Genomic DNA, 19,135 nt, shown 5'->3' on the forward strand with positions numbered 1-19,135 from the left:
CCAGCTGTAGCAAAACTCCCAGCATGCCAGGACAGTCAATGGCTATGCCGATGTGCTGGCCCCTGTATCACCCGTCATTATGCACAGAGTAAGTTTTCTCTGTGCAGTGATGACAACAGGGGGCCGCAACCGAGATCACGGGGGTCCTTTGTAGAGGGGATAAGATGTCTTGGTGCGTAGTACCCCTTTAAGAGGGAAAAACATGATATATATTTAACCCCAACCCAAATGTACCTTATTTTTATTTTCTACCTAAGGTACATAAAGACCGGAAAAAAAAACACCTGTTCGCCCGATAGTTGCCAGATGTTTATCTGAATATATAGACCATCAGTTACAGAAATGTGCGGTGTCTTTACCAGCATACCTCAGAGATAAATGGGCGTTTATTAACCCTATTGAAAGATATCATACGGGAAGAGGACTATATGTGGGCAACACTAGATATTGCTTCATTATATAGTTACATCCCACATGAAAGCTGTGGAATGTTTTTTAGTGGAAGATCCCTAGATGCCCATACATCAGAGGAATTTCATTTTGGAGGCCATTAAAGGAGTAGTCCAGTGTTGAAAAACATCCTCTATCCCAAGGCAGGGCTGGACTGGCCTAGCGGGATACCGGGAAAATTCCTGCTCGGCCGCGCGCCCTCTGGGCCGGCAGTGTCTGGAGGACAAGCTGCCTGAGTCCCTACAAATCACTGTATCAGTCTGTCAGGACCTGTGTGCTCAGCAGCTGCAGCATTACACACAGATCCTGAGACGCCTGACAGGCTGATACAGTGAGCGGAGGTCCGGAGGACTGGGGGCTACAGAGTCTGTACTGGGAGCTGTACAGACAGGACACTCACCTCGGCCTCTACTCTCTGCCTCCTCACTGCTCCTGGCCCCTCCTCCTGCTCCTCCTGTCGGCACAGTGACTGCAGCTGCTCGGGGGAAGATCTACTATGCAGGGTGAGAGGAAAAGGGACCTTATGCTATTAATATGTAAGGGAAAGGGGTGAGAGTCCTGTTATGTAGTGTGTGATGTGTGTGTGTGGGGGGGGGGCCTGTGATGTGGGGAGGGGGGACCTGTGATGTGGGGAGGGGGGACATGTGATGTGGGGGGGACCTGTGATGTGGGGGGGGGGGGGGCTGGAGAGGGGGGACCTGTGATGTGGGGGGGACCTGTGATGTGGGGGGCTGTTATGTGGGGTGGGGGGTGGCCTCTAAAGAGAGAAGACCTGCTGTTACTACTTTGTAAGAGAGGGCACTTTGAAAATCCTGCTGAAACCCCGGAAATGAGTCCCTGGGGCTGGTCCCAGCGGGGCGGGTGACGCATCTCTCCCTATGCCAATGGTCTCCAAACTGTGGACCTCCAGCTGTTGCTTAGCTAAAACTCCCAGCAAAACTACAACTCCCAGCATGCCCAGACCATTTTTGGAACAACTAGCAGTCCACAGTTTGTAGTCCTAGTCCCTATACAGTTACATTCCTGGCTTCTGCACTACTACTGGAATTGTGTTCCTGGTATCTGGCACTTCCGGGTCAGGTGACGTCATATAACTAGCCATCCAATCAGAGGCTGAGGCTGGACATTGCTTCGGCCCATAACTGAATGAGCAGCTGTGTAACGTCACCTAACCCAGAAGCGCTGGACACTGGGAACTGAATTTCGTGATTCTGGCGGTAGCGCAAGAGCAAGGAAGAGAGGGTTTTTTTATACTGTCTTCCCCAAGCGTTAATACCACATTTCTGCCACAACATAGCTTTCTTATGGAGGCCTGGCAAATCAAATGTCAGGCTTCCCTGTCCCTTCCCTGCTGCCGGCGGCTGCCACAATGACACAATGCTGTGGGGCTGGTATGATCATTTTTTCAGGGTTGGTTTTTAGCCCCAGTTCTGCCCTGGGTGGAGAGAGATATATCTAGCTAAGGCTGCATTCACACCACAATTGTTACAAACCGGATCTGGCTGGGAGATGTGAAAACCAGGCGCTCCCGTATCTCAGCCGGACCCGGACCACATCTCGTTTGAAGGAGCCGACCGGAGTCAGATAATGACTCCAGTCGGCTCAGTTTTGCCCCGTATCCAGATTTGTGACCGTACTTAAAACTGTAGTATACCACGGTTTTAAGTCTGGTCACAAAACCGGATATGGGGCAAAAATAAGCCGACCGGAGTCACTATTTGACTCCGGTCGGCTCATTCAAATGAGATGAGATGGGGGCCGGGTCCGGCTGAGATACGGGAGTGCCTGGTTTTCACATATCCCTATCGGATCCGGTCCCGTATGTAACAATCGTGGGGTGAATACAGCCTAATGTGGAATGGAGGTAGAAGTGGGAAGAAGCCTGCCTACCTACCTAATATATTAAAGGGGTAGTCCAGTGGTGAAAAACCTATCCCCTATCCTAAGGATAGGGGATAAGTTTGAGATCGCGGGGGGTCCGACCGCTGGGGCCACCTGCGATCTCTCTGTACGGGGCCCCGGCTCTCCGCCGAGATAGCGGGTGTCGACCCCCGCACGAGGCGGCGGCCGACACGCCCCCTCAATACATCTCAATGGCAGAGCCGGAGATTGCCGAAGGCAGCGCTTTGGCTCTGCCATAGAGTTGTATTGAGGGGGCGTGTGGGCCGCCGCCTCGTGCGGAGGTCGACACACCCCCTTCCCGCGGGCTGTCGGGGCTCCATACAGGAGATCGCAGGGGGCCCCAGCGGTCGGACCCCCCGCGATCTGCAACTTATCCCCTATCCTTAGGATAGGGGATAAGTTGCTCACCACTGATTCACCACTGGACTACTCCTTTAAGGCTGAACATTTACTTAGCTAAGAAGGGGAGAGGGAAGGGGGGCACCTTTGTAGTGTTGGTATCTATCTGTATATGATCACTGTATGGAGTTAACCTTGGTCTTTGCCGAGTGGATTTTTTTCAGTAGCAGTGTGGGGATATTAGTCATTCTGCGGTGATACTGGTCATGATGTGGCGGTATTACTTGTCCCTTGTATACTGATATTGATAATTTCAATCTCAGTTCACAGGATTTGGTCAGTAACAGTATGACGGTAATATGTATGGGCATAATATTCCTCCTTGTATACTGGTAATATTGGTCTCAGTATACAGGATTTGGCTAGTAACAGTATGATGGTAATATGTATGGGGATAATATTCCTCCTTGTATACTGGTATTATTGGTAATATTACTCTCAACATACAGGATTTGGTCAGTAACAGTATCATGGTAATATGTATGGTGATAATTTTCCTCCTTGTATACTGGCATTATTGTTAATATTGCTATCAATATACCGGATTTTCACATATAACCTTTGTAAAACATTGCTGCCATTTTTCATTATAAGCAGGGCCGGTGTTAGGGCAGGGCAAACCAGGCAATTGCCTAGGGCCCCCATCCCCAAGGGGCCCCCTGCCGGCTGCTCAGTAGGGGGGGGGGGGGGCAACTGTTTTAAAGTGGCCGCAGCGTTGGCTTCTTGTTAAAGATTAGCAGTCCGGCCGCGGCCACATTAAAACAGTGACCAGCTCAGGGCCCCATGCCCGCAGGGGGCCCCCGTCACATTCGGGACATCCCTGTGTCCCTAAAAATCTTTTCGGGACACAAGAATGCCCCGTTTACCTCATAGCGGCCCCGCGTTGACTTTAAAAATGCTGGGGCCGTTGGGAGGAAGCGCACGCAGTGACGGCACTGACGTCACGTTCGTGCGCCCATAGCAACAGTACAGCAGAGCGCAGCAGTGAGGAGGACGCGCAGGTATGGTAAGTCACCTGCGGTCATCTTCAGTGTTCCGACCGCTGCTCCCGGGATGGCCCATAGGCCATAGCAGTAGATCGTGACCGGGATGGCCCATAGTCCATAGCAGTAGATCGTGACCGGGATGGCCCATAGGCCATAGCAGTAGATCGTGACCCAGGAGCGGTGGTCGGAATACTCAAGTGGGGCAGTAAACAGGCATACAGCCTCCAGCCATACATTGTATATGGCTGAAGGCTGTATGTCTGTAGGGGAACATACTGCACTTAATGTGGGGGAACTATACTGCACCAAATGTGGTGGAATTATAGTGCACCTAATGTGGGGGAACTATACTGCACCTAATGTGGGGAATTATACTGCACCTAATGTGGGGGAACTATACTGCACCTAATGTGGGGAATCATACTGCACCTAATGTGAGGGAACTATACTGCACCTAATGTGGGGGAACTATACTGCACCTAATGTGGGGGAACTACACTGCACCTAATGTGGGGGGAACTGTACTGCACCTAATGTGGGGAACTGTACTGCACCTAATGTTGGGGACCTATACTGCACCTAATGTGGGGAACTATACTGCACCTAATGTGGGGGAACTAAACTGCACCTAACGTGGGGGAAGTATACTGCACCTAATGTGGGGAACTATACTGCACCTAATGTGGGGGGACTATACTGCACCTAATGTGGGGAACTATACTGCACCTAATGTGGGGGAACTACACTGCACCTAATGTGGGGGAACTACTGTATACTGCACCTAATGTGGGGGAACTACTGTATACTGCACCTAATGGGGGGAATTATACTGCACCTAATGCGGGGGAACTACTGTATACTGCAAATAATGTGGGGGAACTACTGCATACTGCACCTAATGTGGGGGAACTACTGTATACTGCACCTAATGTGGGGAATTATACTGCACCTAATGTGGGGGAACTACTGTATACTGCACCTAATGTGGGGGAACTACTGTATACTGCACCTAATGTGGGGAATTATACTGCACCTAATGTGGGGCAACTACTGTATACTGCACCTAATGTGGGGGAACTACTGTATACTGCACCTAATGTGGGGGAACTACTGTATACTGCACCTAATGTGGGGAACTACTGTATACTGCACCTAATGTGGGGGGACTACTGTATACTGCACCTAATGTGGGGAACTACTGTATACTCCACCTAATGTGGGGGGACTACTGTATACTGCACCTTCTGTGGGGAACTACTGTATACTGCACCTAATGTGGAGGGACTACTGTATACTGCAGCTAATGTGGGAGACTATACTGCACCTAATGTGGGGAACTATACTGCCAACCTAATGTGGGGGAACTATACTGCCAACCTAATATGAGGGAACTATACTGCACCTAATGTGGGGGAACTATACTGCACCTAATGTGGAGGACTATACATACTGCACCAATGTGTGGGACTATACTGCACCTAATGGGGGGAACTATACTGCACCTAATGTGGGGAACTACACTGCAGCTAATGTGGGGGAACTATACTGCACCTAATGAGGTGGGGACTATATACTGCACCTAATGTGGTGGAACTATACTGCCAACCTAATGTGGGGAGCTATACTGCACCTAATGTGGAGGGAACTGTACTGCACCTAATGTGGAGAGCTATACTGTACCTAATGTGGGGAACTATACTGCAGCTAATGTGGGGGAACTATACTGCACCTAATGAGGGGGGGGGGGACTATATACTGCACCTAATGTGGGGGAACTATACTGCCAACCTAATGTGGGGAACTACTGTATACTGCACCTAATGGGGGGAATTATACTGCACCTAATGCGGGGGAACTACTGTATACTGCAAATAATGTGGGAGAACTACTGCATACTGCACCTAATGTGGGGGAACTACTGTATACTGCACCTAATGTGGGGAATTATACTGCACCTAATGTGGGGGAACTACTGTATACTGCACCTAATGTGGGGGAACTACTGTATACTGCACCTAATGTGGGGAATTATACTGCACCTAATGTGGGGCAACTACTGTATACTGCACCTAATGTGGAGGAACTGCTGTATACTGCACCTAATGTGGGGAACTACTGTATACTGCACCTAATGTGGGGAATTATACTGCACCTAATGTGGGGAACTACTGTATACTGCACCTAATGTGGGGAATTATACTGCACCTAATGTGGGGGGACTACTGTATACTGCACCTAATGTGGGGGAACTACTGTATACTGCACCTAATGTGGGGAACTACTGTATACTGCACCTAATGTGGGGGGACTACTGTATACTGCACCTAATGTGGGGAACTACTGTATACTCCACCTAATGTGGGGGGACTACTGCATACTGCACCTAATGTGGGGAACTACTGTATACTGCACCTAATGTGGGGAACTACTGTATACTGCCCCTAATGTGGAGGGACTACTGTATACTGCACCTAATGTGGGAGACTATACTGCACCTAATGTGGGGAACTATACTGCCAACCTAATGTGGGAGAACTATACTGCCAACCTAATATGGGGGAACTATACTGCACCTAATGTGGGGGAACTATACTGCACCTAATGTGGAGGACTATACATACTGCACCAATGTGTGGGACTATACTGCACCTAATGTGGGGAACTATACTGCACCTAATATGGGGAACTATACTGCACCTAATGAGGGGGGGGACTTTATACTGCACCTAATGTGGGGGAACTATACTGCCAACCTAATGTGGGGAGCTATACTGCACCTAATGTGGAGGGAACTGTACTGCACCTAATGTGGAGAGCTATACTGTACCTAATGTGGGGAACTATACTGCACCTAATGTGGTGGAACTATACTGCACCTAATGGGGGGGGGGGGGGGGGACTATATACTGCACCTAATGTGGGGGAACTATACTGCCAACCTAATGTGGGGAGCTATACTGCACCTAATGTGGAGGGAACTGTACTGCACCTAATGTGGAGAGCTATACTGCACCTAATGTGGAGAACTATACTGCACCTAATGTGAGGAACTATACTGCACCTAATGTGGGGAGAACTGTACTGCACCTAATGTGGGGAGAACTATACTGCACCTAATTTGGGGAGAACTATACTGCACCTAATGTGGGGGACTATACTGCACCTAATGTGGGGGAACTATACTGTACCTAATGTGGGGAGAACTATACTGCACCTAATGTGGGGAGAACTATACTGCACCTAATGTGGGGGAACTATACAGCCGACCTAATGTGGAGGAACTATACTGCACCTAATGTGTGGGACTATACTGCACCTAATGTGGGGGACTATACTGCACCTAATGTGGGGAGAACTATACTGCATCTAATGTGGGGGAACTATACTGCACCTAATGTGGGGAGAACTGTACTGCATCTAATGTGGGGGAACTATACTGCACCTAATGTGGGGGACTATACTGCACCTAATGTGGTGTTTTAAAGTGGCCGCAGCGTTGGCTTCTTGTTAAAGATTAGCAGTCCGGCCGCGGCCACTTTAAAACAGTGACCAGCTCCGGGCCACATGCCCGCAGGGGGCCCCCGTCACATTCGGGACATCCCTGTGTCCCGAAAAATCTTTTCAGGACACAAGAATGCCCCGTTTACCTCATAGCGGCCCCGCGTTAACTTTAAAAACGCTGGGGCCGTTGGGAGGAAGCGCACGCAGTGACGGCACTGACGTCACGTGCGTGCGCCCATAGCAACAGTACAGCAGAGCGCAGCTGTGAGGAGGACACGCGGGTATGGTAAGTGACCTGCGGTCATCTTCACAGCTCCAACCGCCGCTCCCGCGATGGCCCATAGGCCATAGCAGTAGATCGTGACAGGGATGGCCCATAGGCCATAGCATTAGATCGTGTCCGGGATGGGGGGGAACTACTGTATACTGCACCTAATGTGGGGAATTATAATGCACCTAATGTGGGGCAACTACTGTATACTGAACCTAATGTGGGGGAACACTGTATACTGCACCTAATGTGGGGGAACTACTGTATACTGCACCTAATGTGGGGAACTACTGTATACTGCACCTAATGTGGGGAACTACTGTATACTGCACCTAATGTGGGGGAACTACTGTATACTGCACCTAATGTGGGGAACTACTGTATACTGCACCTAATGTGGGGGAACTACTGTATACTGCACCTAATGTGGGGAACTACTGTATACTGCACCTAATGTGGGGGGACTACTGTATACTGCACCTAATGTGGGGGAACTACTGTATACTGCACCTAATGTGGGGGGACTACTGTATACTGCACCCAATGTGGGGAACTACTGTATACTGCACCTAATGTGGGGGGACTACTGTATACTGCACCTAATGTGGGGAACTACTGTATACTGCACCTAATGTGGGGAACTGCTGTATACTGCACCTAATGTGGGGAACTGCTGTATACTGCACCTAATGTGGGGAACTACTGTATACTGCACCTAATGTGGGGAACTGCTGTATACTGCACCTAATGTGGAGGGACTACTGTATACTGCACCTAATGTGGGAGACTATACTGCACCTGATGTGGGGAACTATACTGCACCTAATGTGGGGAACTATACTGCCAACCTAATGTGGGGGAACTATACTGCCAACCTAATGTGGGGGAACTATACTGCACCTAATGTGGGGGAACTATACTGCACCTAATGTGGAGAGGGACTACTGTATACTGCACCTAATGTGGGGAACTACTGTATACTGCACCTAATGTGGGGGGACTACTGTATACTGCAACTAATGTGGGGAACTACTGTATACTGCACCTAATGTGGGGAACTACTGTATACTACACCTAATGTGGAGGGACTACTGTACACTGCACCTAATGTGGGAGACTATACTGCACCTAATGTGGGGAACTATACTGCACCTAATGTGGGGGAACTATACTGCCAACCTAATGTGGGGGAACTATACTGCACCTAATGTGGGGGAACTATACTGCACCTAATGTGGAGAACTATACTGCACCTAATGTGGGGGAACTATACTGCACCTAATGTGGGGGACTATACTGCACCAGTGTGTGGGACTATACTGCACCTAATGTGGGGAACTATACTGCACCTAATGTGGGGAACTATACTGCACCTAATGTGGGGGAACTATACTGCACCTAATGAGGGAGGACTATACTGCACCTAATGTGGGGGAACTATACTGCTAACCTAATGTGGGGAGCTATACTGCACCTAATGTGGAGGGAACTGTACTGCACCTAATGTGGAGAGCTATACTGCACCTAATGTGGAGAACGATACTGCACCTAATGTGGTGGAACTATACTGCACCTAATGTGGGGAGAACTATACTGCACCTAATGTGGGGAGAACTATACTGCACCTAATGTGGGGAAAACTATACGGCACCTAATGTGGGGAGAACTATACTGCACCTAATGTGGGGAGAACTATACTGTACCTAATGTGGGAAGAACTATACTGCACCTGAAGTGGGGGACTATACTGCACCTTATGTGGGGGAACTATACTGCACCTAATGTGGGGGAACTATACTGCACCTAATGTGGGGGACTATACTGCCCCTAATGTGGGGGACTATACTGCACCTAATGTGGGGGACTATACTGCACCTAATGTGGGGGAACTATACTCCACCTAATGTGGGGGAACTATACTGCACCTAATGTGGGGGAACTATACTGCACCTAATGTGGGGGAGCTATACTCTTTACCTAATGTGGGGAACTATACTGCACCTAATGTGGGGGACTATACTGCACCTAATGTGGGGGAACTATACTGCCCCTAATGTGGGGGACTATACTGCACCTTATGTGGAGGAACTATACTGCACCTAATGTGGAGGACTATACTGCCCCTAATGTGGGGGAACTATACTGCACCTTATGTGGGGGAACTATACTGCACCTAATGTGGGGGACTATACTGCACCTAATGTGGGGGAACTATACTCCACCTAATGTGGGGGAACTATACTGCACCTAATGTGGGGGAACTATACTGCACCTAATGTGGGGGAGCTATACTCTTTACCTAATGTGGGGGGAACTATACAAAAATATAAAATTGTACTATTTTGATCCCTATAACTCTTATTTTTCTGTATATGGGGATGTGAGGGTCATTTTTTGCGCTGTGATTTGTAGTTTTTATCGGTACCATTTTTGTTTTGATGGGACTTTTCAATAGCTTTTTAGATATTTTTTTTTTAATAGTATTTGAAGTGACCAAAAATGTTCAAATCTAGTTAGTGCACTACTATGACTTTTGGGGCCCCACTTTTGATTTTGCCTAAGGCCACGCTAAGCCTAAAACCGGCCCTGATTATAAGGGAGTGTTGTGCCATTTTACTTTTTGAATTTGTGGTGGACTATGATCAGGTCTTGGTCGCTGACACCACTTTATTGAAACATTTGGCAAAGTACTGGTGTATTCCTTCTGTGATATATATATATATGTATAGCCACGCAAAGTGATACGCCTGTGCTCGGTGGCTGTTTGCCGGCACAATGACACAATGCTGTGGGGCTGGTATATAGTAATTTCCAGGGCTGGATTTCATCCCCAGTCCGGCCATGTCCCAAGGATAGGGGATAAGTTTCAGATTGCGGGGGGTCCGACCGCTGGGGGCCCCGTGATCTCCTGTACGGGGCCCTGGCTCGCTGGCCAGATAGCGCAGGGTGACCGCCAGACGAAGGGGCAGCCGACACGCCCCCTCAAAAAAAGCGCTATGGCAGAGCCAGAAATTGCCAAAGGCAGCGCTGCATCAGTCCCCCAAAAAATGTGAGTTCCTGGATTTAAATATCTATATTCAGGATGGCTGTTCGCATACTGCCAACTATTTTAAGGAGATGCAAACAGATACCTCGACTTTAACAGTTGCCATCTTAAATAATGGAAGAAGAACATTCCATTAGGTCAAATGAAAAGAATCCGAAGGAATTGTTCTTCCACACAAAAATACCTACAACAACTAGAGAACCTGGAGGATCGTTTTAAACAAAAAGGGTATCCCAAACCCCTTATACAAGGAGCACGCCAGAGAGTGGACGAATTAGAACAAAGTGCTTGCTTGAAAAATAATAAACAGGGTAATGCAGAGGGGGGTTATAATGATGAATTTGATTCTGTTTTTCTAACTAGGTATTACACTTCACACACCAATATTTTTTTATAATTTTTTTTATTATTTTTTGTATAGGTAATATCACCAGCTCATATTATTGTGTCATGATTACTGGCACCATATGTAGTCCCCCAGTTATTCTTCTTTAGATGTTTTCCGTGTCCTGTGCAGTATCTCTCCCAGAAGTCCACTTGATGGCCCCCGTGGTGGTCTACACCCCGAAGTCATCAATTTTTACTCTAAGAGAGAGTGTGCAGCTGTTTCTGGAGACGGTCAACAATAACCTCTGCATGGTGGAATAATAGGTCACGATGTTTATCAGGATCAGTAGAAGCATCACCCACTCGATGATTATGATGGGGATTTCACGGATCTCGTCCCAGTCTTCATCATTATGGAATAATTCCTTTAATGTTTCATATCCAAAATAGAAAACTACACAGACAAAAGTCAGGCCACAGCAGGTGCATCTACTATGGTGGATGACTTTTTTTGCTCCTGGTAATTTATACATCTGGATGGACTGCCCAAGGTAGTATAAGGCTTCACATGTAATGGAAATTATCGTGCTGACAAAGTGTATCCTGGGATATTCTTCGGGGGACAATACATGCATAACAGCTGTGGAAAAACAGGAGGCCCACACAATGGCCAGCAGGATCCTCTGGATCAGGACCTGATGACCCCTGAACTCTTCAGTATGCATAACCATATACTTATAAATAAGAAAGGTTAGTACCAAAGTGCCAATGGACGTCCCTATGAATCCAATTCTGAATAATATGCTTTCGGGAAAGACATTTCCCACGTCACTGTGAAGGAAAAGAAACCAATGTTATTATGGATATTTCCTCACTCCCAACCCATGAAATAAGAATCATGTGCTTGTTTATCTTACCTGATGCTCATCAGTGGCGAGGCTGCATGGCCGAGGACGACCGTCATGATGTAGCTGGTGGCAAGCCAGGCCGCACACCAAAACGCCAACAGGAGGGGGACGAACCCCAGTCCTTTTAGCTCCATTTCAGACAAGTAGAAAAAGAAGATGCTAATCTCACTATTCTCACTAATCGCACAGGAACAGACTGAAGGCTCGGGCAGCTGTCAGTGTAATGTCAGGCCTCCAGCTGTCTATGACATCACATGTGACATGTCAGAATGACTGCTTGTTTCTTTGAGCTGCCATGATTTAGTATCTGCTATAGACAGAACCTGATGTTTTTACTATGGACCTTACAGACCTCAGAACCCAAGTAATTAGTGCAGGGGCTCCATTTTGATCATCTCATATTTCACATTATTTGAGTTCCAGGGCTCAGATACATTTGCACCCTCTATAGCAGTGGTCTTCAAGCTGTGAACCCCCAACCGCTGCAGAACTACAACTCACAGCATGCCCAGACAGCAACTTCGCATAAGGAAATAGTCTAATTAAACTTTTCTTATATATAGAATCCCTGAAATCTCCAGTCTCTCCTTTTATTGCTTTATGATCTGTGTTACTTATTTGTAAAAAACAATGTTTCTGATTGTCTTCCCCCCACACACTTATGGGCTATCTCTTCAAACGACTTTATTTGACCTAAAGCGTATAATTGATTTACATAAATAAGCCCCTTTTCATCCAAAAGAGTGAATCTTTAATTTTAAGGAATTCTTTAAGTGCTTTATTCGACCATAATGAAGTAAAGTCAAATCTCCATGTGATTTAAAAAAAATGTTAAGTTCCTCCCATACTTAATTATCTAGATATGCATGGGTGTAGTGAGTATCCCAGCTTCCAAAATCTCAAAAATACCCTTATAACGACCCATTAGGGTATGTTCACACTACAGTGTGTGAACGGAATCTCCGCTCGCTGAATTCAGTGAGCGGAGATTCAGACGGGCAGACGGTGGTGGCGGTAGGACCGGGCGGCACTGAGCCGTCACCATTGACAGCTATGCAGTGCACGCGGACTTCCGTGCAAAGAATTAACATGTTCTTTCTTTGCGCGGCACAATTTCAGCGGCGGAATTGTCCGCCGCTGAAATTCCCGCAGTGTGAACGGGTCTCGCGGAGACCCATTCACACTAATGTTAAGTTCACACCGCGGAATTCGGCTCGCGGAATTACGCCCGTGGAATTCCGCGGGAATTCCGTAGTGTGAACATACCCTTAGAGAGAAAAAATAGGACTACATTTTCCCTCCTTCTCATAATAGTCTGCAATTTTAGTGCTAAAAAGTACCTAAAAAAAAAAAAGTGCCCAACCCCCATCGTGCTCAGCTAACGTTAAAGAAACATATTTCATTCTCGTGCTTTCCTGCCCCAAAGTAGTGAATTTAATAAAGAAATAAGAGCTTGGAACCATTTTTCTGATATCCATACAGTATAGAAACATAGAATGTGTCGGCAGATAAGAACCAATTGGCCCATCTAGTCTGCCCAATAATCTGAATCCTATCAATAGTCCCTGGCCCTATCTTATATGAAGGATAGCCTTATGCCTATCCCATGCATGTTTAAACTCCTTCACTGTATTTGCAGCGTCTAGTGTTGTTCACGAATATTCGCAATTCGAATTTTAATCGCAAATATAGCATATTCGCGAATATTGCGAATATAGCACTATATATTCGTAATTAGGAATATTCGCTTATTTTTTTTGCGCATATGTGAAAATTTGTGCGCATTTGCAAATATTGAGCCCTCCCTTCTTTAACCCCTTAAGGACTCAGGGTTTTTCCGTTTTTGCACTTTCGTTTTTTCCTCCTTACCTTTTAAAAATCATAACCCTTTCAATTTTTCACCTAAAAATCCATATTATGGCTTATTTTTTGCGTCGCCAATTCTACTTTGCAGTGACATTAGTCATTTTACCCAAAAATGCACGGCGAAACGGAAAAAAAAATCATTGTGCGACAAAATCGAAAAAAAAACACACCATTTATTAATTTTGGGGGCTTCCGTTTCTACGCAGTGCATATTTCGGTAAAAATTACACCTTATCATTATTCTGTAGGTCCATACGGTTAAAATGATCCCCTACTTATACAGGTTTGATTTTGTCGCACTTCTGGAAAAAATCATAACTACATGCAGGAAAATGTATACGTTTAAAAATGTCATCTTCTGACCTCTATAGCTTTTTTATTTTTCCACGTACAGGGCGGTGTGAGGACTAATTTTTTGCGCCGTGATCTGAAGTTTTTATCGGTACCATTTTTGTTTTCATCGGACTTTTTGATCACTTTTTGTTCATTTTTTAATGGTATAAAAAGTGACTTAAATACGCTTTTTTGGACTTTGGAATTTTTTTGCGCGTACGCCATTGACCATGCGGTTTAATTAATTATATATTTTTATAGTTCGGACATTTACGCACGCGGCGATACCACATATGTTTATTTTTTTATTTTTTTTACACTGTTTTAATTTTTTTATGGGAAAAGGGGGGTGATTCAAACTTTTATTAGGGAAGGGGTTAAATGACCTTTATTAACACTTTATTTTTACATTTTTTTTGCAGTGTTATAGGTCCCATAGGGACCTATAACACTGCACACACTGATCTCTTATACTGATCATTATTATCCCATAGGGACCTATAACACTGCACACACTGATCTCTCATCCTGATCACAGGCGTGTATTAACACGCCTGTGATCAGTGTTATCGGCGCATGACTGCTCCTGCCTGGATCTCAGGCACGGAGCAGTCATTCGTCGATCGGACACCGAGGAGGCAGGTAAGGGCCCTCCCGGTGTCCGGTCAGCTGTTCGGGACGCCGCGATTTCACCGCGGCGGTCCCTAACAGCCCGACTGAGCAGCCGGGTCACTTTCACTTTCACAGCGGCGGTCAGCTTTGACCGCCGCTTCTAAAGGGTTAATACCGCACATCGCCGCGATCGGCAATGTGTGGTATTAGCCGCGGGTCCCGGCCGTTGATGAGCGCCGGGACCGACGCGATATGATGTAAATATACGTCCTGCGTCGTTAAGGGGTTAATGGTATAGAGAACTGTGACTAGTGCATCAACTCTGTGATTTTTTGCCCAATAAAACCAATAGGCTAATTGTGGTCTATGGGGATCTCACTGCATGTAAGATAAGCAGGACCGTCTCGGCAGTACAGTGGGATGGGAGACCGTCACTGGTTCGAGTCCCAGGGTGGACAGTGTTACAGTGTTGTGGTTAAACTTTACTTTCCTGGAAAAGCTGTTGAGTTGCCCATAGCAACCAATCAAATTGCTTCCTTCATTTTTCAGAGGCTTTTTCAAAAATGAAAGAAGCAATCTGATTGGTTGCTATGGGGAACTCAGAAACTTTTCCTCTGGACAGGTTTTGATAAATCTCCTTCTATGGGGGAGATTCATCAAGACCAGTGTAGAGGAAGAGTTGTGCAGTTGCCCATAGCAACCAATCAGATTGCTTCTTTCATTTTTCACAATGCCTCTGCAAAATTAAAGAAGCGATCTGATTGGTTGCTATGGGCAACTCAGCAGATTTTCCTGGAAAAGTTTCTGAGTTGCCCATAGCAACCAATCAGATTACTTCCTTCATTTTTCAGAGGCTTTTTCAAAAATGAAAGAAGCGATCTGATTGGTTGCTATGGGCAACTCAGCAGCTTTTCCCCATAGACCACAATGGGCCTACTGGTTTCAATGGGCAAAAAAATCATAGAGTTAATGCACTAGACACAGTTCTCTATACCATTAACCTCTTCAGGACATAGGGCGTATGGATACGCCCTGCATTCCGAGTCCTTAAGGACCGAGGGCGTATCCATACGCCCGTGGGAATTCCGGTCCCCACTGCTAGCCGGTTGGGGACCGGAGCCGGATGCCTGCTGAAATCGTTCAGCAGGCATCGCGGCATATCGTCCAGGGAGGTCATTATGTGGGCGATGGCCGCAGATCGCTGGACAATTCAGCCCAGCGATCTGCGGCGATATTGGGTCTCCAGTGACCCGGTGACCCGGAATTACTGGCTGATCGGGGCTGTCTCTGACGGTCCAGAACAGCCATAGCCAGCAGGGGTGAGGTGGCACTGATTCGTTGGCCCCGGGAGCTGGGGACCCCGATCCCCGGCGTCAATGTCGGGATCGGGGCCCCAGGAGCGGCGGTGGCGAGGGACTGACCTGTGTACCGGAGCAGCAGTAGGAGGTGAGTGACAGCCTTCTGCTGTTGCTTAGCAACAGCTCCCAGCATGCAAAAAGGGCATGCTGGGAGCTGTAGTTATGCAACAGCAGGAGGCAGACAACCACAACTCCCAGCATGGAAAAGTGTACCTTCAGCTGTTGTATAACTACAACTCCCAGCTTGCACAAACAGCTAAAGTGCATGCTGGAAGTTGTAGTGGTGCATCTGCTGGTTGCATAACTACAACTCCCAGCATGCCCGTTGGCTGTCGGTGACTGCTGAGAGTTGTAGTTTTGCAACAGCTGAAGGCACAATGGTTGTGAAATTCAGAGTTTTTTATTACCTAACTCAGTGTTTTACGACTGGTGTGCCTCCAGCTGTTGCAAACTACAACTCTCAGCAGTCACCGTACACCATGCACCGTAAATGCTGGGAGTTGTAGTTTTGCAACAGCTGGAGGCACACTGGTTGTGAAACACTGAGTTAGGTCACAAACTCAGTGATACATAACCAGTGTGCCTACAGCTGTTGCAAAACTAAAACTCTCAGCATGTACAGTCTGTCAGCGCATGCTGGGAGTTGTAGTTTTGCAACAGCTGGATGCCCCCCCCCCAATGTGAACGTACAGGGTACACTCACATGGGCGGAGGTTTACAGTAAGTATCCAACTGCAAGTTTGAGCTGCGGCAAATTTTCTGCCACAGCTCAAACTGCCAGCGAGAAACTACTGTGAACCCCCGCCCGTGTCACTGTACCCTAAAAACACACATAGACACATACACACATATATAAACACATACATATACCCCTATACAGCCCCCCTCCCCTCCCCAATAAAAATGAAAAACGTCTGGTACGCCACTGTTTCCAAAACGGAGCCTCCAGCTGTTGCAAAACAACTACTCCCAGTATTACCAGACAGCCACTGACTGTCCAGCCATGCTGGGAGTTTTACAACAGCTGGAGGCACCCTGTTTGGGAATCACTGGCGTAGAATACCCCTATGTCCACCCCTATGCAAGTCCCTAATTTAGGCCTCAAATGCGCATGGTGCTCTCACTTTGGAGCCCTGTCGTATTTCAAGGCAACAGCTTAGGGTCACATATGGGGTATCGCTGTACTCGGGAGAAATTGTGTTACAAATTTTGGGGGCTATTTTCTGCTTTTATCCTTTTTAAAAATGTAAAATTTTTGGGAAAACAAGCATTTTAGGTAAAAAAATATATATATTTTTTTACATATGCAAAAGTCATGAAACACCTGTGGAGTATAAAGGTTCACTTAACCCCTTGTTACGTTCCCCGAGGGCTCTAGTTTCCAAAATAGTATGCCATGTTGTTTTTTTTTGCTGTCCTGGCACCATAGGGGCTTCCTAAATGCGGCATGCCCCCAGAGCAAAATTTGTTTCCAAAAACCAAATGTGACTACTCCTCTTCTGAGACCTGTATTGCGCCAGCAGAACACTTTTCACCCCCATTTGGGGCGTTTTTTGAATCGGGTGAAATTGGGCTTCAAATTTTGGGGGGTATTTTCTGCTATTCCCCTTTTAAAAAATGTAAAATTTTTGGGAAAACAAGCATTTTAGGTAACATTTTTTTTTTTTTTTTACATTTGAAAAAGTCATGAAACACCTGTGGGGTATTAAGGCTCACTTTATCCCATGTTACATTCCCCGAGGGGTCTAGTTTCCAAAATGGTAAGCCATGTGTTTTTTTTTTTTTTTTTTTGCTGTTCTGGCACCATAGGGGCTTCCTAAATGCAACATGCCACCTAAAAACCATTTCAGAAAAACGTACTCTCCAAAATCCCCTTGTCGCTCCTTCGCTTCTGAACCCTCTACTGCGCCCGCCGAACACTTTACATAGACATATGACGTATGTGCTTACTCGAGAGAAATTGGGCTACAAATACAAGTAAAAATTTTCTCCTTTTGCCACTTGCAAAAATTCAAAAATTGGGTCTACAAGAACATGTGAGTGTAAAAAATGAAGATTTTGAATTTTCTCCTTCACTTTGCTGCTATTCCTGTGAAACGCCTAAAGGGTTAATACACTTACTGAATGTCATTTTGAATACTTTGGGGGTTGTAGTTTTTATAATGGGGTAATTTATGGGGTATTTCTAATAAGAAGACCCTTCAAATCAAAACTGAACTGGTCCCCGAAAAATATTGAGTTTGAAAATTTTGTGAAAAATTGGAAAATTGCTGCTGGACTTTGAAGCCCTCTGGTGTCTTTCAAAAGTAAAAACACGTCAATTTTATGATGCAAACATAAAGTAGACATATTGTATGTGTGAATCAAAAAAAAAATGTATTTGTAATATACATTTTCCATACAAGCAGAAAGCTTCAAAGTTAGAAAAATGCTAAATTTTCAAATTTTTCATCAAATTTACGGATTTTTCACCAAGAAAGGATGCAAGTTACCACAAAAATTTACTACTATGTTAAAGTAGAATATGTCACGAAAAAAAATCTCGGAATCAGAATGATAACTAAAAGCATTCCAGAGTTATTAATGTTTAAAATGACAGTGGTCAGATGTGCAAAAAACGCTCCGGTCCTTAAGGCCAAAATGGGCTTGGTCCTTAAGGGGTTAAAGGGGTACTCCGGTGAAAACCTTTTTTCTTTTAAATCAACTGGCTCCAGAAAGTTAAACAAATTTGTAAATGACTTCTATTAAAAAATCTTAATCCTTCCTGTACTTATTAGCTGCTGAATACTACAGAGGAAATTCTTTTCTTTTTGGAATGCTCTCTGATGACATCACGAGCACAGTGCTCTCTGCTGACGTTATTATAATAATAATAATAATAATGTCTTTATTTATTGTTGTCCTTAGTGGGATTTGAACCCTCTCCAGCTCCACTATATCTTTCTTGTACACTGGTGCTCAGTACTGTACACAGTACTCTATGTGAGGACTGACTAGTGATTTGTACAGCGGTAGCATTATTTCCTTGTCGTCGGCATCTATGCCCCTATTGATGCACCCCATGATTTTATTAGCCTTGGCAGCAGCTGCCCGACACTGGTCACTACAGCTAAATTTACTGTTAACTAAGACTCCTAAGTCCTTTTCCATGTCAGTTGTCCCAAGTGTTCTCCCAT

The 19,135-nt window shown here is 46.1% G+C and overlaps 1 protein-coding gene across 1 annotated transcript; it reads right to left on the reverse strand.

The window, feature by feature from the left end:
* Positions 1–10,721: 10,721 nt before the first annotated feature.
* Positions 10,722–12,201, reverse strand: LOC130357592 (uncharacterized). The gene is made up of 2 exons (XM_056560312.1): positions 11,800–12,201; positions 10,722–11,713 (listed from the first exon to the last, which is right to left on the reverse strand). Exons 1-2 carry the CDS (start codon positions 11,922–11,924, stop codon positions 11,113–11,115), a joined length of 726 nt encoding a protein of 241 aa, XP_056416287.1. The 5' UTR covers positions 11,925–12,201; the 3' UTR covers positions 10,722–11,112.
* Positions 12,202–19,135: the final 6,934 nt, after the last annotated feature.

Source organism: Hyla sarda, chromosome 2 (assembly GCF_029499605.1).
Source record: "Hyla sarda isolate aHylSar1 chromosome 2, aHylSar1.hap1, whole genome shotgun sequence".
NCBI classification, from domain to species: Eukaryota; Metazoa; Chordata; class Amphibia; order Anura; family Hylidae; genus Hyla; species Hyla sarda.

Bases quoted from the DNA above. Each gene is read 5' to 3' on its own strand.
- LOC130357592 (XM_056560312.1), bottom strand. From the start codon at position 11,924: ATGGAGCTAAAAGGACTGGGGTTCGTCCCCCTCCTGTTGGCGTTTTGG. The intron at 11,714-11,799 runs GTAAGATAAACA...TTTCCTTCACAG, and splicing joins TCGCCACTGATGAGCATCAG to TGACGTGGGAAATGTCTTTC.